This window comes from Tiliqua scincoides, chromosome 3 (genome assembly GCF_035046505.1).
Source record: "Tiliqua scincoides isolate rTilSci1 chromosome 3, rTilSci1.hap2, whole genome shotgun sequence".
Classification (NCBI taxonomy): Eukaryota; Metazoa; Chordata; class Lepidosauria; order Squamata; family Scincidae; genus Tiliqua; species Tiliqua scincoides.
In genome coordinates, this window is record NC_089823.1 from 137,431,281 (window position 1) to 137,458,443 (window position 27,163).

The window sequence follows — 27,163 nt, forward strand, 5'->3', positions numbered from 1 at the left end:
CTATAAACAAGCTAATCAGCAGCTATCATTTCTAGCTATTCAAACTCTCATTTTATGGGAAACTAGCAATCCCCTGAACCATGATAAATGAAAGCATGCAAGTGCAATTCTATGTAAGCGTCATCCTATACACACAGAAAACCACAAAGAACTTGCAAGCAGAAATCAAGTTCCTGAATTTGTTCCCGTCTCAGAGGAAAGTACAATAGTTCCTTGGCTCATTAGCAAGAGTTAGTAGAGAGATGAAAAAGGTGGTTGTTAGCCTGAAAAGTCTACAATACAGGAATAGTCCCACTTCAACTGTTTCTATTTATTAGAACAGGCAGGTTTTGATGCGATTGCCAGCATGCTGCCAGGAAGACAGCCTTGCCACCTACTGCAATCCAATTTATCATTCAGTCATGAAGCTGGTAACATCTGGTTAGTGTACCTTATTGCTTTGGAAGCATTGATTATCTCTTTGATCCTTGGCACTCCCAAAGTGATGTTCATTGAGGCAACGCCAGCAAAATGGAAGGTTTTTAGTGTCATCTGTGTGCCAGGTTCACCAATGCTCTGAGCACACAGAGCTCCCACTGCAGAGCCAGGCTCCATTTGTGCCCTAGATTGTCAAACAAAAGGAAACATTTGTATTTACGCACCACTCACCTACAAGTCAGCTTGGAGCCAGTCTGGACAATACTGGACAAGAAAACTGGCCAAGAGTTACCATTCATCACTTCCTCATGCAGTTGATGCTTAACTGCATGGGGGGGGGGGAGCATTTGTTTGAACTGCCCCCCCAACACACACACTGCTAATATCATGCTTAAAGTAGTACAACTACTAGCAACTGCTTTATGCGATTTCGCTATAATGAGGTGTACAAATTTATATTTTATAGGGGGGAAGAGTAACTGTCTCTATGCAATCCAGCACAGCATCTTTTCTAATGGCTGTTTGCTGGTGTTGTTCTGCATCTTTTTACATTGTGGACCCTAAAGCAACAGAGAGCCATTATGTGATTTTGTGGATTTTTTGTTGTTGTTGAAAAGTGGTATACAAATACTTACAGCTCAATCCTATGCTGGCTGTCAGTGCCATAGTACAGGTGCGTCGAAATGTCTGCTGCTGTATTCCGTGGGGCCAACAAGCCTGCCGGAGGCCTCCTCAGGGTAAGGGAACATTGGTTCCCTTACCGTGTTGGAATAAGGCATCCCCTTGCAGGGCTAATTGGAAATGCACCTGCTCAATTGCTGGTGCAGATTTGAGTAGCCCGTGTAGGGCTATCAGGTGCAAGAGTGGGAGATAGGGTTCAGTTGTAACCTCTGCTGCCATCCTCGCCCCCCTGGGCCACCTCTACCTCACCTTACCCCTGCCCCAGAATGCCTCCCTGCCACTTGGTGGCCAACTCACTACTATGGGCTCCTGGCTGCCAGCCAAGCAGCTCAGAGGCCCAGCTCCAACTGACGCTGGCCTCTCTGCCAGCGACGCTGCCTCTTACAGCCACCACAAAGTGCGGCTTGGCATGCTTGCGACAGCTGTTGCCAGGACAGTGTGCAAGCCGCCAGCGTTGCCCCGGCATAGGATTGTACCTATTTCCATAAATTGTACGCCTCAGATTATCAAAATGTTTGCAATTAATAGAGTTGCTGTTATTTCAAATGTATATGTTTTCAACTACTGATCCATATCTGGTAATACACAATTTGATGACCAAAAACTAGCAGCTGATGGGGCTTTTGCAACCAGCTAACCACCTTCCTTCCTACCTTGCCAGCGCCACAAGGCATTCTAACACAGACCTGCCTTTTTCTGCCATTATTCAATTCTTTTTTTTAGTACCCCTGAAGGTCCTGGCAATTAACACAGGTTGGGAACTACTGCAGGAGGGTAACAATGATATTGACCAATAATGAGGTTACAAATGTAAGAGAAAGTGGCACATGTTTGCTGAAGCCCTCCCCCTTGCTACATTCTCATTAAAATGGTGTGCCTCATGTCTAATTACTTATTTGCAAGATGCATTCAAAGGGTACCGAGACACCATGGAATAATTTCACCCTATAATAAAGTTGTCAGCTGTTTTGACCACAAGAGACAATATAAGAGAAAGTGAACACTAAAAGTGTCCAGGCTATAAGCTGCATATGACAGATAAGGAAGTGCCTCATATTACATTAATTTGAGTTAATTTGATAGAAAAGATCCAGCTGGTGCTTCTGCCAAGGGCACTGGACCAGCCCCATTATAAATATCTAAATGTACACTAAGTTCATCAGCTTTGTTGTCTTCTTGTACACAAGCTTAAGCGATTTCAGCTAAAGGGATGTGGTGGGGTTGATCCCAAACCATTATTTTAAATTTGCCATTTTTAATCACCTTTATGTAATGGGACAAAGCTAGGGTTCCTTGATACACTGAATCACAGCAGCAATATGCTTGGCAAGAGACCTTATGCAACGAAGCAAGAAGCAGATCAGAGGACAGCTGTCATCCTTAGTTAAATCCCACTGAAACAATCCTACGGCATGTTATGGACTTTCTCTACATAAAGCAAATCAACTCACACAGCGGTAACGCCTCAAGACTAGTACTGTCCTCTTCCAGCATCAAAAAAGCTTCAGTGTACCAAAAATCAGCATAGAGAGTAAAGCAATTCAAAAATTAAGGAAAAAAAAAATTTCCTCTTAAATTGATCATTGTTTATTGGCATGAAATGATGCAACATAGAACCATTTGTAAAGTTATCATTGATTAATTGTAATTATATGGTCAAAAGCAACAAGGGAAAAAGGAACCTTTGGCTTAATTACTTGAAGCTAGTTTTTCAAGAAAACTCTATCACTTTATTCTCTCACCTACTGATATTCAGATTTGGCTGAGTCAATTCAAAACCCTTTACCAAGAGGTTCATTCTTAGAGAAAAGAAACTCCTACCTCATATACTTTTCTCTACAGGTCTCCAGAAACTTCTCCAATTGGGTTGGAGTAATCCGGTCCAACTGGTATAACACATAAGGCTAAGGCAATAAAGAACAGGAACTGTCAGGAATGCATTCATCTCGAGTTTATGGTGCACATGACCAGCTTGGTACTGATATTTACTATAGTGGGAAATCTGACATTACCAAATTTCTCACCATCATGAACTCAATGACAACAATTCAATAATGAATGGAAAATACCTTGTGGAGTTCTCATACCCTAGCAAATTTTGTCTGTCTCTTCTGACAACTATTTCCTCCCCTGTTTTTCCTGTCTACCCCCTTTTTCAGTCCTGGATAAGGTCTCCAGATTCTTTGAAGAGATGAATTGATACAAAATTAAGCAGAGATGACCACATTCACAGTTTTCACAAATATGCTGTGAGCACAGAAAGTTTCTCTGATCCTAGTTTGGGCAGCTTTCTTTTGGTGTGGTGTGGTGTGGTGTGATGCAGTGCAAATTAGTGGTATAGTGAATCTGTCACACACATTTAAGTCAGACAGTCCTTATTTTCAGGTATCTGCCCCTGGAAAAATGACTCTTAATTTTCACCTTTTGGGAAAACACTAGAAGTGCCTTTTTAAAAAGCATTTGAACTTGTATGCAGGCATACCTTGCACTTTCATCTGGTTAGAGACCATAGTATGGATGAAAGTCAAAAATGGAGGAATGTCAAAGCCTTATTTAGCTTGCAAATGTATTTTGGCAGTGAAAATATACCAACAATATAACACATGCAAATGCATGTAAAACCTAAATAAACAGAAATAAAAGAAAAATAAACATAAGAATATTGACAAACGTTGTGGAAGGTTGGGTGAAACTGGATGAAAGAGGAAAGGATATTAAAGGAATTTGGAATGCAGTTTTAATTGAAAGCGGTTGAAAGAGCAAAGTGATGAAAATCAAGTAGATGAGAGTCAAGTTACGCCTGTATACAAAAGAAGTAAAAATGTTCAGGTTTCAACATGTTCCCTGAAGTCTTGACTTGCAGTTGTTCTATAACTATAACAGCGACACCTTCTGTAACTTTAAAATATTATGTTTAAAAAAAAAACCTAAAATGTTTAAGAAAATGTTGCAGTTGGCAATTAGTTTCCAAAGCACCCTTCTTCAGAAGCCAGTGCAGAACAGGTTGCTGCAGAGGAAGCAAATACGATGCATAGCAGGTGGACAGGAGTCTTAAGCAACATGAACTGGGGGGAGGGAGGGGAGCACACCTCTGGCAGCGATCCTTGGTGTGATAACAGGGATGTGTTACAAATACACAGAGTTCTTATTTTCATCTGTGAAGTGCTGGAGGATATGTTAATACTGAAGAACCTAAAAGTGCCATTACCTCTGTTGTGCCATTGTCATTAATGCCATACTTGTCCCTGGTCTTCTTGATCATTGCAGACATAGTTTTGATGAATTTCTTAATTTCCTGCAACGAACAACTGATATGTCAGGCTATTCCTCATGTTAGGCAGCTTCACTTAATATAAATGTCATTAGACACAACATCTGGCAGTATTTGATATTAGTAAAAGCCTGCAAGGAGTGAACCGGTTCTCTCGCAGAGCATATTTCACAATACAAAGTCAAGCAAGCTGTGATTATCAAGAAACTGAAACAGAGTCTTGAAGGACCTGCCAAGAAGAAATAAAGCCATTCTCTCCAAGGCTTCTGGGGGACTTTTCTGTCTTCATATAAAAGGTAGGATGGAGAGAGCATTATGGAGCACTACCTGTTTATCCAGATGTCTCCAACATTTAGGGCAAAACTAAACATGACACTGTGTAGGGCTTAAATTTACCCATGTGTAGCTGCAGCAAAGAGCCACAATTTGTATCAGCAGTGTAGTGTGGAGGAAAAAAGGGTTTAATTTTTCACCTGATACTGTTTTCCCACTGAAAATTACCTCTAGGAAGTGACTAGCCCTAGAAGTACCATTTGCAACAAGGGCATGATAAAGGTTAAAGAGCTACTTCCTACCAGAAGTTTTCAGTGGGAAGGTGAAGAGTTAAAATCCCTTCTTCCTTCACATTGCAGTTCCAAACTAAACTGTGATCCTGCCCAGCTACTACACATGAGTAAAGCCTGCATCTATACACTGATGCCTTTCATGTCACACATAGTTTGGCCCACAGAGATCTGAGAACCTGCAAGAAGCAGATGCACAATATTCAGAAGAAAAAAAATGTTGCCACTGTTCTTAGTGGTAATTTGGCTTTTGAAATACAGGTGGAGCCTATTCATCCGTGTTAGTTCCATTCCGTGACTCGGCGTGATTAACAAAAACACGTTGTGCTAAATTCCATAGAGTTACGCAAATACACTGCAGCCTGACACTTCCAGATGGAAGGAAACTAAGGCAGCTGTTATCAATTCCCTCCCCTCAGCCCTCAGTTGCCAGCTGTCCCCGCTTCTTTCACAGGTGGGATGCTGAGCTTTTAAGAGTTCAGTCCTATGCGTTTCTACTCAGGAGTCAGATAAAAAAATCAGTGGATAAATAGGCTGCACCTGTAATTCTCTCTTGTCACATTAATGATCACTGCTTGTTTCCAGTTTTGCTCAGTAATACAACAAGGCTATCAAGCATCAGTAAAAGCAACCTAACTGTGTAAAGCACTTCATATGCACTCTCAGTAATCTAAAATCCAAACCATTATGAAGTAGGCTAGCAGTACTATCCTTAGCTTGGAAAGGAGTGGAAGGGAGCTGAGGTTGAAGGACACCCCAACTGTATGCCAGATAAATGTATCTGGGAAAGGTACTGTCAGAAGATAGTGGGCACCAAACCAAGTGAACTATGTGGCTTTGCACCCCGTTTTCCTGAGCCAATAGGCAAGAGAAACTTTACACCACAGCAAAGTTTATAAAGGATACAAGCACATTTTCAACAATCAGACTACCATGAAGAGGACGGCTCAAATAGGGTTTTCAGTGTCTGCGAGGCAAAAGTAATGCTCAAGTTTGACAGGACACATGAATATTTTGCCCTTTTCATATCAGACAGCAGAAGCCCCAGGCAATTTTAGGCTTCATGCTCATGAGCAAGTGGTGCAGAGAAAACTAGATTTCAGAGTTTCTGAAGAGGAGATTCACTACATGGAACAGCAAATTAAGCTTCCCTTGCCTCGTTTTTCTTTGAGTATGCTCATCAGTGACTCGGAGGAAAGTTTTCTGTGGGACAAAACTTTAACCGTGGACTTTTGCTACAGCAGCCAAGCGTGAGGGAAAGATGCAGACACTTCTCCGGATGATTTGCAAATGATCATTAGAACCTTTGAATCACTGGGATAGCTAACATTGGACAATCCTTGGAGAATCTTCTCAATCAATTTCATCCCAATTCACACACCAATAGCCAATTTATTTAATTTAGTTTTTATTTATTTTTTGCAGGACTGGGGCCTATGTTTAACACCAACCTGCAATATGGAACTCACTTTTCACTTACAGCATAATCAAATATGATAATCTCACACTTCTCCTGCTGTCCTCTGCTCTCCCTGCATCTCTCCTTCCCTTAAAAATATGCACCCACACCCCTGAACAAACAACAGACGGAAAGGATGGTACTAGGAATGATCTCTCTTAGGTGAAGGCACAACTCCCTTGTGACAACCACTCAAACACTAAGGCAATACTGAGTTCTACTATTAACAAAGCAGCTCTCAGGAGACTCATTTAATGCCAAAGTGGAGGTATTATGCGTCAGTATTTTCAGCTTAAATGACTATAGAATCTGTGCTGAACTTACGTTAAAGGGTGGAAAGTATCATTTCAGTTTATTTTAAATTGTTCATTCACAACTGAAAGAGATTCTCACCGAATGGCTCCAACTGTGGCACCACACCTATGGAACACACTCCCTGGAAAAATCTAAAAGGCTTCCGATTTAGACAGGCTGTAATAAGGCTGTAATAAGGAATAGGCTATAATAAGGAAAGGGCTGTAATAAGGAATAGTCCTGTCTATTCAGACAGGACTGTGGTGTGTAATCCTCTCAGCTTCACTTTACTGGGTATTTTTTTTTATAACAGTGTTTCCCAAATTGTGGGTTGTGACCTGATTTTTGGTGGGTCGTGGGATCACTGAGATCAGGAAGCTGCAAATCAAAATGGCCTGCAACCTGGAAGTCGTTTAGGTGTGCACCTGTGCACTCCTCACGTCATTGGCCGTGTTGCACCATGTTTCCCAAACTGTGTGTTGCGTTGGTGTGTCATACTGGTGCGTCGTGACACACAATTTGGGAAACATGGCACAAGATGGCCAATGATGCATACAGGCACAGCCTAGAAGCAACGTCTGGGTCATCTGACATGTTGTTCTGCAGCTTCCTGGCTTTGGCAGGCCCAGGAACCATCATGGATGATGTAGGTAAGGAGTTTGGGAACCCCTGTTTTATAATGATTTTTGTGTTCCTAGTAAGAATCATATATGGATGCCAGCTGGGGTGCTTTTATAAAGAAAAGCAGGGTAGAAATGAAGCAAACCAATCAGAAGAAATTTAAGTTAGTTCCTAGATAAAAACAAAGAAAAAAACACACACAATATCACTATGAATTGCATAACAGCTCCATATGGTCCAAAATCTAATAGCACACAAACTGTTGGAAATTTTTTAATGAGGTCCACAAGGGACCTCGCTCACAATATGCATTCTCATATCATACATTTGCCTGCCTTTGAGACTCCTGCAATTCTTGAATTTGAATCATCCTAACATCCACCTACTCACACATGGAATCATACAAACAAGCACTCGCCTGGTGATCACCTATGGTGACTTAGAACTGACTTCAGACAACCAAGTAGGAATGTTTGACTAAAATGTTTGTCTCTTTTCAGTTACTTTAGGCAGATAGGCTAATAACTTGCGTCAACATTTATAAAACTACATTTGTAGCTGACATTTTATTTAAATTCAAGAAATGTCAGAATTTCAGGACAAAAACATGGCTACATGATGCCCTAAGCAGCGAAGGCTCAACATGTCTTGACTTAGAGAATGTCTCTTTTTCAACCCATCTAGTCTCAAATCAGCCAATAACCATTAGTGTCCTACATTCAAAGAGCAATTACACAAAGAGCAGCTTTCTGAAATGTTGTCCCAGAGCTCTAAAATTCACCCAACCCTGAGAACTTTTCAAACTTTACTTGAACTGCCTTTGGAGGAGGCAAAGCTATGTTTTTAAACTATTTTTGTCTGATGCTATTTGGAGGTGTGTTACCATTTAAACGTCCCATGGAACCTCAGAATTGGGTGATTACACATGTGATTAAAAGTCATTTAATTTTATAATGCAAACAGTTACATGGGAAGTAATTTGAAAGGGGGCTGGATAATAAGGAATAATTTTCAGGAGTTCTAAGGCAAAATATTGCCCTATTTGTTGCCAATGGGAAATAAAGGCTTAGCAATTCCTTAAATTACCATGTCCTAACACTATTAAAGCAGGCCAGTATCTCAGACAAGGCCAGTGTTTCTCAAACTGTGGGTTGGGACCCACTAGGTGGGTCATAAGCCAATTTCAGGTGGGTCCCCGTTCATTTCAATATTTTATTTTTAATATATTAGACTTGATGCTACCGTGGGATGTGACTGAATTTGGGGAAATGTCACAGATCTGTATTTTTAACAGGCTACTATGAAGATGCTTTTAACAATGATATTCAATGGGACTTACTCCTGGGTACATGTGGGTAGAATTGCAGCCTAGGATTGTAAAATTTTTTTCCTGCTTGATGATGTCACTTCCAGTCATGATGTCACTTCCGGTCATGACATCACTTCTGGTGGGTCCTGACAGATTCTAATTCTAAAAAGTGGGTCCTGGTGCTAAAGGAGTGAGAACCACTGAACTAGGCAGTTAGATAGGTAAAAGCAATCCACACAGCATATAAAGACAACATTTTAAAGGGGTCAAAAAACACTCAGGCAGTTAGTTTTTGAGTTAGAAAGAAACACTGTCCTTTACCTCAGCTTAACTATCACACAAGAAGTTGTCAGCACGGAAAAAGCAGTTGTGTTTATTGCAGGAGAAAGGCCAAGTAGAAAGTACAAAGCAGAACATTTGTAGGACTAGAATGATGGATGTTCATTATCTTAACCCTGGTTCAAGTATTCATTGGTGCTCGGTTTGTGTGGGGGGAGAAGCAGCACAAGCCCCATAACTTCACAGCATAGATAACATATTGTGTGAGCTAGGTACTCCACGATTTGGGATTCAGCACTCACCCAATTTAGTAGAGGCTTGTTCCAATGATCTGTTCTTTCTACCCATCTCTGGCTATGTGCTTGATTTGGGGCAGGGAGCATGTGTGAAAAGAGTGATGCAAAAAAGGAAATTACTGGTCTTCAAAGGCCCGGTTGTTGAGCTGATTGACCAGAACAATTTGTTGGATCATGAGCAAGGTAATAAAGCTGCAAGTGTTATTCTCCTCTTGCATGCCTGGCTAAATATAAGAACATAAGAACATAAGAACAGCCCCACTGGATCAGGCCATAGGCCCATCTAGTCCAGCTTCCTGTATCTCACAGCGGCCCACCAAATGCCCCAGGGAGCACACCAGATAACAAGAGACCTCATCCTGGTGCCCTCCCTTGCATCTGGCATTCTGACATAAACCCATTTCTAAAATCAGGAGGTTGCGCATACACATCATGGCTTGTACCCCATAATGGATTTTTCCTCCAGAAACTTGTCCAATTCCCTTTTAAAGGCGTCTAGGCTAGACGCCAGCACCACATCCTGTGGCAAGGAGTTCCACAGACCGACCACATGCTGAGTAAAGAAATATTTTCTTTTGTCTGTTCTAACTCTCCCAACACTCAATTTTAGTGGATGTCCCCTGGTTCTGGTATTATGTGAGAGTGTAAAGAGCATCTCCCTATCCACTATGTCCATCCCCTGCATCATTTTGTATGTCTCAATCATGTCCCCCCTCAGGCACCTCTTTTCTAGGCTGAAGAGGCCCAAACGCCTTAGCCTTTCCTCATAAGGAAGGTGCCCCAGCCCCGTAATCATCTTAGTCGCTCTCTTTTGCACCTTTTCCATTTCCACTATGTCTTTTTTGAGATGCGGTGACCAGAACTGGACACAATACTCCAGGTGTGGCCTTACCATAGATTTGTACAACGGCATTATAATACTAGCCGTTTTGTTCTCAATACCCTTCCTAATGATCCCAAGCATAGAATTGGCTTTCTTCACTGCCGCCGCACATTGGGTTGACACTTTCATCGACCTGTCCACCACCACCCCAAGATCTGTCCTGATCTGTCACAGACAGCTCAGAACCCATCAGCCTATATCTAAAGTTTTGATTTTTTGCCCCAATGTGCATGACTTTACATTTACTGACATTGAAGCGCATCTGCCATTTTGCTGCCCATTCTGCCAGTCTGGAGAGATCCTTCTGGAGCTCCTCACAATCACTTCTGGTCTTCACCACTCGGAAAAGTTTGGTGTCGTCTGCAAACTTAGCCACTTCACTGCTCAACCCTGTCTCCAGGTCATTTATGAAGAGGTTGAAAAGCACCGGTCCCAGGACAGATCCTTGGGGCACACCGCTTTTCACCTCTCTCCATTGTGAAAATTGCCCATTGACACCCACTCTCTGCTTCCTGGCCTCCAACCAGTTCTCAATCCACGAGAGGACCTGTCCTCTAATTCCCTGACTGTGGAGTTTTTTCAGTAGCCTTTGGTGAGGGACCGTGTCAAACGCCTTCTGAAAGTCCAGATATATAATGTCCACGGGTTCTCCCGCATCCGCATGCCTGTTGACCTTTTCAAAGAATTCTATAAGGCTCGTGAGGCAAGACTTACCCTTACAGAAGCCATGCTGACTCTCCCTCAGCACGGCCTGTTCGTCTATGTGTTTTGAGATCCTATCTTTGATGAGGCATTCCACCATCTTACCCGGTATGGATGTTAGGCTGACCGGCCTATAGTTTCCCGGGTCCCCCCTCTTTCCCTTTTTAAAAATAGGCGTGACATTTGCTATCCTCCAATCTTCTGGCACCGTGGCCATTTTGAGGGACAAGTTGCATACCTTAGTCAAGAGCTCTGAAACTTCATTCTTCAATTCCTTAATAACTATTGGGTGGATGCCATCAGGACCCGGTGACTTATTGATCTTTAATTTATCAATGAGGTCTGAAACATCTTCTCTTTTAACCTCTATCTGACTTAACTCCTCGGTCAGGTGGGGCTGTTTGGGCAGTGGTATCTGCCCCGAGGTCTTCTGCCGTGAAGACAGATGCAAAAAACTCATTTAATTTCTCTGCCATCTCTAAGTCTCCTTTTATCTCCCCTTTCCTTCCCTCACCATCCAGAGGGCCAACCGCTTCTCTGGCGGGTTTCCTGCTTCTAACATATTTGAAGAAGCTTTTATTATTCCCCTTAATGTTGCTGGCCATGCGTTCCTCATAGTCTCGCTTGGCCTCCCGTATCACCTTCTTACATTTCTTTTGCCACAATTTATGTTCCTTTTTATTCTCCTTATTAGGGCAAGACTTCCATTTATGGAAGGAAGCTTCCTTGCCCTTCACAGCCTCTCTAACTTGGCTGGTTAGCCATGCAGGCACCCTCCTGGATTTAGTGGAACCCTTCTTTCTTTGCGGTATACACCTCTGCTGGGCCTCTATTACTGTTGTTTTAAGCAGCCTCCATGCACTGATATCCCACTAATTCTCCGCATTCCACCAGGTTTCCATTATGCCCACTATGTCAATATTTTCCCTTGTCACCAGACATTCCAGTTCTCCCACCTTTGCTCGTAGACTTCGGGCATTCGCATAAAAGCATTTGTACACGGACTGCCCGAGGATGCGCTGCTTATTCGCTCCTTTGTCCCCGCATCCTCTCATTGTGCCAAACCGTCTATCACATCCCATCACACTACCTTTCCCAATTTCTTCTCCTACTCTGCCTTTGTCTTGTTGTTCTCTAACCTCCCCATCCTCATCCCATAGGGATGAGGAGTCCCGAACCGGATGCCCCTCGGCTCCTGTCGGCCTTCCCCCAGGGATCAGTTTGAAAGCTGCTCTGCCACCTTTTTAATGTTATGCGCCAGCAGTCTGGTTCCATTCTGGTTCAAGTGGAGCCCGTCCCTCTTGTACAGGACCCGCTTGTCCCAAAAAGTTCCCCAGTGCCTAACGAATCTAAACCCCTCCTCCCTACACCACCGTCTCATCCACGCATTGAGACCCCTGATCTCCGCCTGCCTAGCTGGCCCTGCGCATGGAACAGGTAGCACTTCAGAGAACGCTACCTTTGAGGTCCTGGCTTTCAGCTTCCTGCCTAAAAGCCTAAATTTGGCCTCCAGGACCTCCCAGCTACACTTGCCCACGTCGTTGGTGCCGACATGCACCACAGCCGCTACCTCTCCCCCAGCACTGTCTACTAGCCTGTCTAGACAAGAAGTGATGTCCGCAACCTTCGCACCAGGCAGGCAAGTCACCATGCGGTCCTCACATCTGTCGCAAACCCCCCTCTCTATGTTTCTAATAATTGAATCCCCCACTACAAGAAGCCCCCGACCCCCCCCCCGCCAAGGAGTATCCCGAGTGCGTTCGGATACGGGCCCATCCCCTGGAGAAGGGGTCCCCCCTAGGGGATTGTTTCCCTCCTCTCCAGGATGACATCCTCCAGTCCCGAGACTTCCCACCCGGGCAGCCGAGGAGCTGCACGCCTGAGGTTGGGAAGACTTTCTAGTGACACCCAAACAGGGGAACAGGGATCACTTTAATCCTAACAAATTTTGATATCCAATCTAAGTTTGTTACAAATAGCTTAAATCACAAACTCTGGTGTTTTTGATTTGAACTGCCCCAGGAATTACTCTGATCCTGGGACTCTGCCCCAAGAATGACTTTAATTTATGCAATTTTTTTTAAACTGGCCCTGAGATCTTGACTTCCTCCACTACTTGATTTCCCTGGGAATCAAGTGGTAGACCTAATTCAAGAACTCAGGTTTTGCCCGTTGCCCTGAAAGAGAGAGCGGGGAACGGGAGAGCAACCTGCCCAAAAGACAGGGCTGACCTGGGAAGGCAGAGAGGCCTTCCCACCCCCACAATGAAATCAGACACTGGCCTCATCTTTGTACTGGAAAACATCATCCTACATGTGGACTCTGCCTTCTGAATACAGAGGAAGAGAACTGGACCTTTCTTGGACCATCCAGCTCACACAAGAAATCATCTGTACAATGGAGAGGAGAGGTTATCCCACTTCTCTGAGCACCAATACGAACACCAACACTGAGTACCAAGACCAACAAAACTATGGCTGAGAGTCCTACAAAGTTATGTCTGCTCCAGTAGTAGTAATAGCACCACCACTACAAAGTTCTACACCGAATACACACATGCTGCTATTACCTCATTATACTTTTCATAACCTGTTTCAGTTAATGCCTTTGAAAAAACAGGAAAAACAAAGTAACAGGTGCTTGAGATAAACCTAAGAAAAAATCAGTGTGAACAAAGCACAATAACTTAAGCCATTTCTGCCCAATTTTGCTTATACACAACAGGGATCACCTGCGGGCTGGGCGAAAATGGGTTTAGTTTTTGAAGGAGACTGTTCCTATTTACTAGTAAGCCCAGGACAGACTACTGAAGCAAAAGAGTCCTGATGTGACTTATTACAAGATATGCAGCCTTACACAATTAAGACTTATGCACTTTATCCATTCCAAACTGACAAATGTGAGAAAGTCAAACAATCAGTATCTATTGAATTTTCTATTCCAACACCATATATTTTAACTCTTGAGCCAAAACCTGCCTGCTGAATTACTGCAGTGATGTTGATCAAATAGAAAACAAAAAGGTTACAGATGATGTTGTGTTCTGAGGAGAGAAGCTCCTTGTATGTCAAAGAACTAATGAACATGTGAAAAAGAACTGAATCAAGGGCATTACCTGTAGGAAGCTGTCTTGGCAACAAAGGAATTCAGTCTTCTTCATGATGGACTCGGCAGTTAATACCAATTCATTTTGACTAAGGGCTGGCTCACTTCGGCTTGGATACACAGCCTTAAACAACAAAATATATAGGTGCTACAGGAACATTTTATATTTAGAATACAACATTCCTTCAGACAGTTCTGTATGGCTTTAAAATTGAGGCAGTTCACATTTGTTTTAAAAATACCACCATTTAGGGAAGAGTTACATTGAACTGTCAAAGCGCTCTCGAAATTCAGTCTTTGGACTTTTGCAGTATCACTGGATGCACCTTTATCAAACAAATGCTAAATCAAGCCTTTAAACTACATAATTTTTAATCTGAAGATAATACTGGAATGACTGAAAGAAACAGTTCTTAAAAGCTATGATCAGGATTTTCTTAAAGTTATACAGCATTTTGTATAACTAAATTTAGCTAAATTTAAACAGACACCCTCACTTACTCTGATATTGTCCAGGACACGCTTGAACTCCAGAGGTTCATCTTTGCCTTCCATGGCTGCAGGATCTAAGCCATCTCCACCATAAATGAACTGTATGATGTCACCAGTAGAACTCCTGACAGTCAAGTCATACTGTGAGCACAGATCTTCAAGCGATTTCACTAAACGTCTCTGGGGAAAGGAGAGAGAATAACTTCTGTAGGACATATCTATTAATGTAGTTTACAAAAGTACACAGAACATGGATGTTGGTCAATTCATATACTGACTGCCAGTTACAAGGTGACTCCCATGAGAAATACTTACAATGGAATTTACAAGGAAATGTTTACTGAGTTGTACAATTACATTGTGACAATACGTTTCAAGAAATAACATCATGTATTTGGTTCATAGCATAATAAAATAAGTGGGAACCATTCTGGTTAATTGAACTATACAGCAGTACTCTGAATATTATGGGGATACATTCCTTCACAATCAAGCACTGTGTAAAACAGCACTGTTGGGAACATTGTCACTCTAATAGGCAAGAAATGAGAGCTTATGGGCCTAGAATGTTCTGCTCCCACTGGTTAGAAAACTGTCAATCATGCTGGGATAAAGAGCACTATAATGAAACAGCACTAAAGGAAAAAGCATGATGGAAGGTAAGACTAAATAGAAAGGTCTTTCCTCCTTTCAGTCTTCCAAGACATCATTCCAAACAGTTGACTGATGTTACATACTGAAAGCCATCAGGAAACAATCATGCTCTCTTGCCAGCTGGCACAGATAAATCTGTTACTAAATACCCTACACTGATTTCAAAAATTGTTTAAAATTAAGCTTCTTTGAAAATTGCACCACTTTCAATATTTACAGAACTAAGGGCCCAATCCTAACCAACTTTCTAGCACCAATGCAGTCACAATGCAGCCCTGGGGTAAGGGAACAAACATTTTCTTAACTTGAGGAAGTCTCCATGACTGCTCCCACACTGCAGGATGCAGCACATGCCTCACTGGTACAGCTGCATCAGTGCTGGACAGTTGGATAGGATTGGGAGCTAATAAAGGATCAGAGTCCACTTTCAAAGTAGGATGGCTGAAAGCATTTCAGGGATAATAATCAGTATTCAATGTTCAGAAATGAAGGAAGGATCCACAGTCTTTTTGACCACCTGAGTCTATAGGCAAAGAATTCTTTTCTTCTGTATTTCTACTATTTCACTCTCTGAACGAAAACAGAGAGACAGATCAAAACCAGTGACTGGAAAGAAAATGCTACAGTTATTGTTCTTGCTTTAAGACAGACAAGGCAAGTGAACCTTGACACTAATTTAATGGCGAATAATGGATCATGACAGTTTGCTACATTAAGATTTTCCTTTCCCACATAAAGGCAAGTGTCCCCAGTTACCTGCATGTATCCAGTTTCAGCTGTTTTTACAGCTGTATCAACTAGACCTTCTCGACCAGCCATTGTATGGAAGAAAAATTCAGTGGGTGTCAAGCCAGAATAGAAGCTATTGGCAACAAAACCTTTAGCTGCTGGAAGCTGCAAAAGAAAAACTTTTGAAATACATGGCACTGGAACATACCTACTAAAACTGATCAGAAGATTTTGTTGGATATATGGCAAGTCAGTCCACATCATTGCCAAAGCAAATTTGCCTTAGGAATGTTAATATGAAACAATGGGCTATAGCAGTGGTTACCAAACTGTAAGTCATAGCTCCCTGGGGAGCTGCAGAAACCATCCAGGGGAGACATGGAATCCTTGCAAAAAACCCGCCACCCTATAAAATGTATGAGATTGTAGTCCTAATGGGGAGCTGTGGCCAACAGCCCAGGGAGCCACCAATCAAAAATGTTTGGGAACCACTGGGCTACAGAAACTCAAGTATGCAGGCACTTGTCATGTAAGTCGCAGAAATGACAAGAAACAAAACAGCCTTTCTGCACACAAAAAAGTCCCATAGTAAAATGACATGGATGTTCAAGAATAAGATTTCCCATTGGATCACAGTTGGGTTGATTCCTACAGGACCAATTCAGTGTAACTGCCATTCTTTTCTAAATTCTGCAACCTCAGTACCATCCATCATATTTATATCCTGCAGGTACCCCTTTCACCTTCATCCCACATCATCCACCACTCCTTGATATATTCTAGAGTAGGGGTTCTCAACTTTCCCCCACTGCGACCCACCTGTTCTACGGCAGAGGGTGCTGTGACCCTCTTTCTTCTTCAGCACCGGGCCTCCACAGGCCTCAGGAGGCTTCTGGAAGCAACCAGAAGTCACTGTCATAAACCTGGAAGTAAACCAAAAGTGATGTTCCGGCTGCTTTTGGAGGCGTGTGGTGGCCCGGTGCGGCCTCCAATTTGGAGCCAGAACCCACTGGACATTCTTAAACCCACAGTTTGAGAAACCCTATTCTAGAGAATCCTCATGCCACATACAGTACCAGAAGTCACAGTGCTCCATTCCCCAGAAGAGGGGAAAAGATGATTGGCTGGAATGGGCTGTAAGGGTGGCTGGAATGAGCACAATTTAAGAAAAATACAATGCATCTGCTATGTATCAACTCTGCAAGAGAGAGAAAGCAAAAACTGAGCAGGCTGTCTGTTAGAACTATCTCTGTCACATTCTATGTTTAACACAAGCAGCTCAACTTTTCCAATGAAACAGAGTTTTCAGTGTCCAAAGCATTTCACTTGACAACAACCTTGGAAAGTTGTCAAGGTATCCCTATACTGAAGATGAGGGCACTGAACCCAAATAAAGGAGTGGCCTTCTAGGAAGTTCATAACAAAGCCAAGATTTGAATTGCTCAGTCTTCGTTGCCAGAAATATCTTAATCTCCTTTTGTATTTGTGAAATTTCCTCATTTCATGAAGGTGATTAAAGCCTATCTAAATGCAATGATATTCACCTTTGAATGCTTCTCAAAATGAGGCAAGGACCGGTTCTCAAAGCCATCAGGAACTCGTGACCCACTGATGGCCTGCTGTCCTACACAGGCAATCATCTGAGATATGTTAATGAAAGAGCCTATGGAAAAAATACAGAGCAAAAGTATCACTGTTTTATGTCTCAAAGCAGCATGCTGCAGAGGTTTTTCCTACTCTGCCTCACCTGTGCTTGCAAGCTCTCAGAATTCACTACAGAGAACAACTGCTCATGAAAGAAGCTGGATTTGCATTTATGATGAATTTATGCAGTAACTTTTAGATCACATTACCAAGAAATGTGGTAAGACCACCATAATGGAATTCTTGCCATACTAAATGTACATAAATTCCCCTACTTAGAGAAAAGAAAAATCTAGAAAAATATCTCGTATATCCGAAGGGTTTATGGTCAGTATGGGTATCTTTAAAATTGTCTGAGTTTTGTGACCATGGTCCATTCAAATCTCGCATGATGTGAGATTTTAATGGACTGTGGTCTCAAAACCCAGACAATTTTAATTTTAAAGATAATCCAGAAAAACAATGCTATTCCTGCTACTCCAGATTCAATAGAATTGGCAGTGGGGATGGGAGTGAAGGAGAGCCTTAATTACAGCTGTACCCTTAATAGAACTGTTTTTATTATAACACTGTATTTATAGGCAACAGAGATAGAAGAATAATTTGAAAAAGGCAATTTTTTTCCCCTGAAGCACCAACCACCTTACCTTTTGAACCACAGAGTGCCATAATGAGGGGGCTGTTACTCTTATCCAGTTCTCGGAGACAGGCACTGCCAGCATGGTCTCTGATCACAGACAACTCTTTCAGGATCAGTGCCTAGGTGGAGACTTGTGGTTAATAACGGATTATTACAAGAGTTCACCTTAAACACTTACTGTGCCCTGACACATTTTAATCACCAAGGAAGGGTCATTGAGATGGGCAATGTTCCTGGGAAGTAGCCATACAAACTCCTTTTGGAATATAATGTTTATCATAATAATGGAAGCGAGATCTTTCAGACACAAGTGTGGCTAGAAACAATTCTTACTTTGTGCCACAATGCATGCAGCTTGCTGTGAAAGTGTGCCTCAGTCTGGGTTCCTAGGTGTCTATGAGGACACAGTTCTGAATTGGCAATAGCCCTTGAGGTACTTCAAGTCCCTTGGAGGGGACACATTTCATCATAGGTGGTTGTTCCCCTGGTCGTGATGTTAGGTTGAGTTCTATCTTGGGTTGACCACTTGCCATAGCCTTGAGCCTGCTCACTGAGTGTTCTTTCAGCACCATTACCCAACCTTGTGTGCTTGCCTCCTCACAAGCTCCTGGAACCATGCACTCGCATGCCTGTATGCTTCCTCCCTGGGGAGTTTTCCTTGTGCAGTCCAGCAGGTATGGGAGAGTCTGCACCACATCACTTTCAGCCTAGTGGCATTACCTTTTGACTAGGTTATCACGACGCAGACCAGCAGGAAAGCCCTTAGTGCACTGGCTCCCAACACCTGCACATTCAGAAAACGTCTAAAAGTTTTCTAATCTATTTAGCCCATGTGTCCTGAACTCTAGGGACCACCAAAAACAGTCTGAGCATAGTTCCACGGTTGAAGCTAAGTGGATTTGTCTCAGTATGCTGCCTAGAAAGGAGACCACCAGGAAATATGTAAACTGCTCTGATCAGAACAAAACAGTAGTATGGTATCCTGTTCCCTAGAAGAACAGCAAACTAGGAATTTGCCAGAGACAGAGACTGTAAGCAGGAGTTCCCAAGCCATAAACACTATACAATGTCAGCTTTTGCAAACTGAGCAGGCAACGTGAAGATCAACCTCTAGTCTACAGCATGCAGGAGATTCAAAACACTGCTTGTAGATTGCAAGGAAAGAAAAATCCCATGAGAAAATATGATGTACCAGCTTCCTTCTTCCTACCCTTAAGAGATAATTTACCTCAAATTTGTCTAGTAAAAGGAGCATGAATCCACTCCTCTCTCAGAAAAACTCCTTGGGTCTGATCCCATCTACAAGCCCTTCAACCCAAGGAAATTCTTTTTGCAACAGACTAGTGAGACCAAAAACATACTAGACTACATGCATTGTCTTTTCCACACTCTCCCTGTCTTCTGTTCCATTCCAGCCTCCCCCCTGCCTGCACTCCTATATGGAGGATATAAGATTACAGGTGGTGGGGGCAGAAATAAAGAGAATTCTTCATGCCCTCATGTTAAGAGTGTAACCTCCTCATCTGGAAAGAACTGCTCAATCAAGGTTTTTTTTTTTTTTTTCAGCCAGTGAAGTGACAGAGGTCTACCAAGAAAAGAAGGAGAGGTATAGAGAGTCTAGCTTGGTAACAACAGCTGAAAGAACAGAGCCTCTGCCTTCCACCCCTATGAAGATTGCAATTTCTCACCTCAAAGGATTAACCAGATTTAGGGGCTAAGCAGAGCAAGGTGACAGCAGAGCAATAAAGGAAGGATCAAAACTAAAAGGCCCAAATTCAATAGGAAAGGAAGGGTCATGGCTCAATGGTACAACATGCACTCTAACTGCAGCCCCTGTCATCTCCAGGCAGGGCTGGGAAACTCTTACCTGAAACCCTAGAGAGCTGCTGCTAGTCAGTGTACAAAATACTGAGCTAGATGTATAAATAGTCTGACTCAGCAGATGGCAACTACATATGTCTCCTGTACAGCTGTAGCTTTAACAGTAGATGAAGAAACAGACCAGTGATGTCATAATCATGTTAACAGGCAACTGGTGATGTTATAATGTATGCGTAATAATGATGACACAGTGAAATATGGTTGAAAAAAAAAATATCCAGTGGCATGTTTTTCAGGATAAAATTCACTCTCTCTCTCTGCCCCCAGCTAATCAAATGTAGTCTGAAAACTGAAATGGGGGAATATTAAGGAGGTCCTTAGTCTTACTGAAGTTCATTACAACAGGAATTCAACTCTTCTCAAAAGGAGTTAAACAAGGTATGTCAAAAGATTGTTATCTGGAGGGGAAATATACACATCTAGATCCGTATGGCTCAAGTTTTTATTGTTTGATGCTTGGGGCAGTAACTTTAAGCATCCAGAAACTGCAGGCTCAACAGATGATTCCAATCAAACTGCCACATTAGAGGTTTTCAATTAAAGGATATTCAGAGCGCTCCACTCCGGCAGCTACTGCTCTCTGCCTCCATTTTACAGAGGGCAGCAGCTGCAGGAGTGGAGGTAGCACTGCCACTCCCTCCACCAGCAGTCAGCTCTGCAACTGGTTGGGCTGAGGCATGGTGCCTCTGTAAGCAGGGAGAGTGGGAGCCTTTCACACCCCCCGCTGGCGCCCTCTGCCTTGCCTGCCCACCTATCTGGCAGGCCTTCTCCTCTTCCTCAGGATGGTGGTGGCCATCCAATTAAGCTGGAAGCTGGTGAATCTCATCAGGGCACTGCCAAGGACAGGGCTGAGGTGCCCCATGCTAACCCACGTCTCCCCTTCTCAACTTCCCTTGCAGATGTGAAGGGCTCACTGTATTTCCCTTGCATTTCAATGTAGAGATACCATTTAAATATACAAATATAAAATGCTGCTCAGTTTTCAAAGTCATACTGTATTAGAGTGCTCATTTGAATGATGCTCTGTCCCTGATCTCCTGAAATTAGCACCCACCACACTAAGAGGAATCCCATCATGTGATCTGTACTCCCTGGCCACATTCAGCTCTCAGTGGTGAGCAGAAGAGGTGAAGGACAGGAAGGAAGAGATTGCCTAAATCCTGATCATTCCCTGGAAATCATCTTAGAATGGGTGGAGAAGAATATAATATGAACAGCACCAGAAAGGAAGAGAAAATAATTCCAAGTAGCCAAATAACAGTTAAATAATTTGCTGGAACAGAAACTTAATCACTGTGCTTCATCCTTTGTACATTTGATATCTTATCAGGTATAAAGCAGGCAGTAATACACAACCTGACTTCTGAAACCACAGGCTTATTACTCAGCGTAAACCATCCTCTGTCAAAACAACTCACCTCCAATGTCTCTTCCGCTGTACAGCCAGGCTGTTGCTGAAGCTTGCCAGTATTCAAAGCTTCAATATACTCATCACATTTCTTATAGCCAGCATTCAGAAGTTCATATTTTGCCTTCAGCAGCCCCTGCCCTGGGGTTACATCACCAATTCCAATTGAAAACCCTCGGTTTGCTGAACATTCGCAAAATAAAAATCAAATGCATCATTTCATTTAGTGCTACACAGCCAACTTTATCAGAGGTTTCTTTAACATTCAGGGTTAAATTCTTACCAGTGTAAGATAGCAACATTTATTAAGCACATGAGAGTGACTCATTTATTTATTGTGCAGGATCCAGATATTTACCCTTCAAGGCAGTCATTCTGTTGCAGAGACATTATTTGCAGGCAAACTGCAATATGTTATCATTAAGAAAACATGACTATCCATCTCCTTAAGCAAGTGTGTCCATTACCAGTGGAATGCTGTTATGCAACTGTCACTGACACCTATTGGATAGTGTCATTTGTCACTAGAGATGCCACAGAAAATCTCCTTCCCCATAATTTCATATATTTTATGAAAGTCCTATAAATTTTGAGCTTTAAAATATTTGTGGCTGTACACCTCTTGGTGTGTTATACAGTTTACTCCACCACTGAAGACGTCCTGTCCTGGTCCCACAAAGCAAGCCAGCCACAGACACAAAGAAAAGGGACACTCTGGTATTGTTCAGGATGAGGCAGCAGTGTGGGGGCCCAACCAGCTGCCCAATCTAGAGAAAAAGGCCTTGGGAGAAAACGGCTCCACTAACCACAAACCCTAAAGCAAGCAGTTTAGTTGTCCACTTTAGATAACTGAATCTGTCCCGAAGGATCATCCAACAACTGCCCCAGAGGTCATGGCCATCCAATCCCGCTTACTGGAGTGCAAGGCTCAGAGCACAAGCACTTTTAAGACGACATTTCTCATCCAGGAAAAACAAAGCCTGGCTTGGATTTAAAGGCCGGCAGTAGCACACAAAAGGCAAGTCTGGTTCTGACCATCACTGGAATGAGTTGTAAGTTTTGGAGTGGTTTGAAATACTGCTGTTGGAGCAATCCTCTGACTTGCCAGTTACTCATCTATCCTCCTGTCACCCTCTCTTGACCACATAAAACTTGGTCCATTCCTCAAGAAGCTCACCTTTGCCAAAGACCCACCCTCGCCTACACCTCCTATGGCCTGGCCAAGACAGGCTCTTCTCTCCAGCTGTGTGGCCCATTCACAAGATCTCTGTTTAAAATGATGCTGTATTCTCCGACTGTGCAAAGATAGCACAAGTGCTCATTTAGCCCAAGTAAAGTAGAAAGCGTTGATCAATATTAATGCTGTTATTAGAAAACACTCTGCAAGATACTTACAGAGATAGACAGGAGCAAGTCTTGCAAGACGGGACATAGCGTCAGCTGCCTCCACTTGCCCCCAGTCTCTCAGCAAAATGTAGAAGATATTGTTCTTGGACCCCGACCCTAGAGTTCCCTTGTCCATGCTGCCAGACATCAGCTCACTATTGTGGATTGTAACATCTGAAACAAAATGTCAGTTCAGTCAGCAACTGAATATCTTGAACAATGCTTTGTATGTGTAAGGCCTAGTTCTCACAGAGGCAGTAAACCTGTGTTTGGGAGCTGCATCACTTCAGGGCTCCCATTATAGATTCTACCTGCTTACAAAAACACCCCTCCCATAGAAAACTAGCTTATCAGACAGAAAATCAGGCTAGAACCCTTCATCTTGACATGATCGTTTTCTATATGGGGGGAGTAGTTCATCATGGGAGTCTCCACCTCCATGCTGAAGTAGTACAGCTCAGACAAGTCTTACTGAGTTAGTAAGTTAGTACTGACTAAGGGCCCAATCCTATCCAACTTTCCAGCTGCGGTGTAGCCACAATGCAGCCCCATGGTGAGGGAACACATGTTCTCATACCTTAAGAAGGCGGCAATGTCTGCCCCTCCACCACAGGATGCAGTGCACACCCACTGACACAACTGCACCAGCACTGGAAAATTGGATAGGATTGGGCCCTAAGTAAGTGAAAGAATATGTGAAGGATACAGTGAAGAGCCCCCCATTCACTGTTCACGTATGAAAGACATCCATTTTCTGCCAGTTAATTCAAGTGCTTTGAAAATGATAGACAAGGAACCAACCAAAGAAAATGCTATAACACCATAATCACCTTTTTCAGACATATCATCAACCTTTAGTGTCACTTTTAAAATGTTTTACCATGCCCATTTCTCCCACTCCTTTTCTCTTTTTCCCCTCCTGCGTCTCTCTCTTTCTCTCTCAAAAAAAATCCAGAGTCAGTATAAATGGTGCTTGGTGCCAATAGGGCAACCCACTTTTATGTCAAAATGTGTCCCAGTTGTGGATCCTGACTCACCAACTGGAAGACCACTGCTGAATAAAGGAGGGAACTCAGGGGTATACTCAGCTATTATCATAACTTAAGCCACTGATGAGAGAGAAAAAAATCCTAAACATTTATTTTTTAAGCGCCGATGAACAACTTCACATAGCACAGCAGAAACTTGCTTTACTATGTTTAAAACTACCATTCTCCAGCAAGGAGAAACTCCTCTTTTTGTACTCTGACATGCCAAGTGATAAAAAATTAAATCTGGCTGCACAACAACTTGGCAGTATTTTGCTAATTTTACAGACAACAGAGGCAAGACTGTCTCTCCCTTCAAGATGCACCTACAAGATGGGTGCACATTTTAGCCTGGGGTCTACAACATCCTTTGCAGGACTTTCTGCTTCAACAATAAACACTTTGCTGCAGGTGTCCACACCTTACTTGGGAACATGTGCTTTCAGGCAGTAAGAATCCTTCTAATATGATCCCCAGACATGTTATGTACAGGAAAAGGCAAGCCAAGTGAACTTCCCTTTGTCCAACATGCTACAACAATCTGTTTAAATCTAATTAACTTTTCAGGGAAACAATTCCCATGCTTATTTTTGAATAATAATGGTACTAAACAGTTCAACCTAACCAAACCAGTTGCTCAAAATTTCTTAACCCCAGAAACCAAGCCAACGTAGGGAGCACCAGCAAACAAGATAGCAAATTGGGGGCCATTTTCATTCAGTTCTAAATGAAACACAAACGAGGTTTCCCCCACCCCCAAACTACCACAACTTGTTATCAGCATATTCCCCTGCCTGGACATCTCCCTAGTACAGTGGTTCTCAAACTCTCTGGGAGAGTTTGAGAGCCACTAAGTACTTGCGTGGGCAGGGGAGGCGGGGGAAGGCTCCGCTATGGGGCACGATCGCTCTGCATTTACTTTCACTGCTGCGGGGAGCCCAGCTGCAGGTCGCGCCAGGCTCCCCGCAGCCTGGAGAGGCTGCAGGAGGCTTGGGTAAGTGTACCCAAGCCCCTGCAGCCTCCCTGGGCGGTGCAATCCTGCCGCTGCCTCCTCCCTGCCTCCAGGCTGCCCCTGCCCCTTAAGGGGCGCCGCAATGCCCCCGTTTGAAAAGCCCTGCACTAGTATGTTCCTAGCTTCCTTAATTCTAAGTGAGTTAAGTGCCTTATTTGCAGTGTGTCTGCTAAACTGCAGTTGCAGCTAACCTATTTTACCACACCTGTCAGCAGACATCTAGATTGATCTAGCTGAATCTATTGATTCTCTACAGCAGTGGTTCCCAAACTGATGGGCCATGACCCATGAGGGGAAATGGAAATGGGCCATTCCTCCTTAAGGGGAGTGGCCCAGGAATGGGTCCCTGACACTGCCGCAGTTATCATGGTGCCGAAGGGACCCAAGGACATTTGAATGTACCTGAGGGGCTCCTGAAGCCTCCACAAGGGTCCTGGAAGTTCGCAGCTCTCTCTGCAAGCCTTCACACAGCTGCCCTGAGCTCTGACTGCTGAATGGAGCTCTCTTCCGGTTTGCCCTCATAGAGGCTTCAGGAGCCCCTCAGGTACATTAGAATGTCCCTGGGCCCCTGCAGTGACACGATTGCTGCGGCAATTGCCTGCCACTACTTACGAGGTTCCCTAACACCCTTTCAGGAGTTTGGGAACATCTGCACTATAGCATGCTTTTAAGCAAGATGCACCAAATCTCCTCAAAAATCTCTATCCCCAAAACAGATTTTCTTTCTATAGCTTCCTTATACCACTTACGTTTTCCTCCCCGTACCACTTGATTTTTCCATGTTCAAAAAGAGCTTGAAATATTTTGCTTCATCTAGAAAGCCCACTTCTGCTCAACACTTTCCATAGTCCACGTCTATTCTCCCATGAAGCCTATAAATCCCTCTCTGCTTCCTTTTGTCATCTCCTCTGTATCAAAATTTAGGTTAGAAACTGTTGGGTGTAGGGGCTTTTTTTTTTTTTTGGGCCACAGAAGGATATGTGTTAATGCTCCTTTACAAAAACACAAGCACCTGACTGAATTAAAAAGGTCCATCAAGCATTCAATGGCCATTCAGATGCTTCTGGGAAGCCCAGGTGGAAGCAGGAAGGTTCCAGCTCTCCCCTATTGTCTGTTCCCAGTTTCTAATATGCAGAGGGTATACTGCCTCTGAATATGAAGGTTCCATTTCACTATCATGGCTGTGAACTGCATCGGAAGAGAATCTATAATTTATAGCTAGCAACTTCAGTAATATTATCCTTTGATAACCTGAAAAGCGAAGTCATACACAGGACATTTTTGTGAACTTCAAACCAAGCGTTTAACATCCTTCCGCTTACAGGAATCATTACTGCACAAGTCTTCTCCCTTGCCACAGTACTGCTTGCCCTTGGTTCGGAGGTTGGCCTTGACGGGACAACTTTCACTAGGCTTGAGAATGAGGCTGAAGATCTGCTTCCCTGTCCATAAGGTTACAGGCTGAAACAGAACAAGGAGAATGATTGGGAATATAAGAATACTCCACTTTGGGCTCCACTCTAGCAACTCCAAACAATTGCCCACTTCATCTACCTAGACAGCAGGAACTAGTGCCAGGAAATCTGCAGTAGGTAGTGGGGTAGTGCCAGGGATAGCAAACTGATTACAAGTTACTAGAGGTGTTCTTAAATGTTATTTTTTTTTTTGGCAGATTTTATTTTCCCAAGGAAAAAAAACGCAGAAGGCAGTGTTATGTGTATTTATTTTATAATAAAACACATTTTATAGATTATAAATTAGAATTACTTTAAAAAGTACTAGGTTGGCAATATAGGTGGTATAGAGTCAGCAGATGCTGCCAGTCATTACCCATACACCCAGCCCAGTCCAGCTCAACTAGCCTACAGTGACCAGTATGTAGAGGTGTTAGAAAATGGGTTGTGTTTTTTTTTGCAATTTTGCAGGGGTTTTTTTGTTACAAAATGAGAAGTGCAGAAAGCAGTGTTATGTGTTTTTATTTCATTATCACCGAAAAAGACATACTGGTTAAAACAAACTAAAGCTATAAATCACAGTTTAAAATATTTGTCTCCCAATTAATTCATGGGGCTGAGGCCAAAAGGATACACATCAGTACAGGCTGTGCGCTAACCCCTTCCATATGCATCAAATGGAAGAGCGGGTACTGCCCCCGTCCCCACATCAGAGTATGTATACTAATGTAGCGCAAAGTTTGCATTTCAGAGTGAAAATTTTTAAAGTTTTCCTTCTAGCAATAAAAACCACATAGACAACTAAAGCAAAGGACAACTTTTATTTGAATCTTTCACAATACTGATGAGACTTTTACATGATTTTTGGTTTAAAATGATTGAGGGTCCAATCCTATCCAACTTTTGAGCCTCAATGTAGTCATGATACAGTCCCGTGGTGAGGCAACACATGTTC

At 43.0% G+C, this 27,163-nt stretch overlaps 1 protein-coding gene across 2 annotated transcripts in view; it reads right to left on the reverse strand.

The window, feature by feature from the left end:
• Positions 1–27,163, reverse strand: part of POLR3A (RNA polymerase III subunit A) — a 60,278-nt gene that overhangs the window by 10,708 nt on the left and 22,407 nt on the right. Inside the window, exons 11-22 of one of the 2 annotated variants that reach the window (XM_066619121.1) lie at positions 26,077–26,215; positions 22,724–22,888; positions 21,339–21,511; positions 18,047–18,158; positions 17,300–17,418; positions 15,783–15,920; positions 14,382–14,552; positions 13,891–14,004; positions 13,345–13,380; positions 4,307–4,393; positions 2,920–3,002; positions 431–601 (exon numbers count right to left, since the gene is read on the reverse strand). In XM_066619121.1, coding sequence (XP_066475218.1) covers positions 431–601; positions 2,920–3,002; positions 4,307–4,393; positions 13,345–13,380; positions 13,891–14,004; positions 14,382–14,552; positions 15,783–15,920; positions 17,300–17,418; positions 18,047–18,158; positions 21,339–21,511; positions 22,724–22,888; positions 26,077–26,215 — 1,508 coding nt within the window. The remainder of the gene's footprint in view (positions 1–430; positions 602–2,919; positions 3,003–4,306; positions 4,394–13,344; positions 13,381–13,890; positions 14,005–14,381; positions 14,553–15,782; positions 15,921–17,299; positions 17,419–18,046; positions 18,159–21,338; positions 21,512–22,723; positions 22,889–26,076; positions 26,216–27,163) is intronic. The other variant, XM_066619122.1, reaches the window with a different exon arrangement.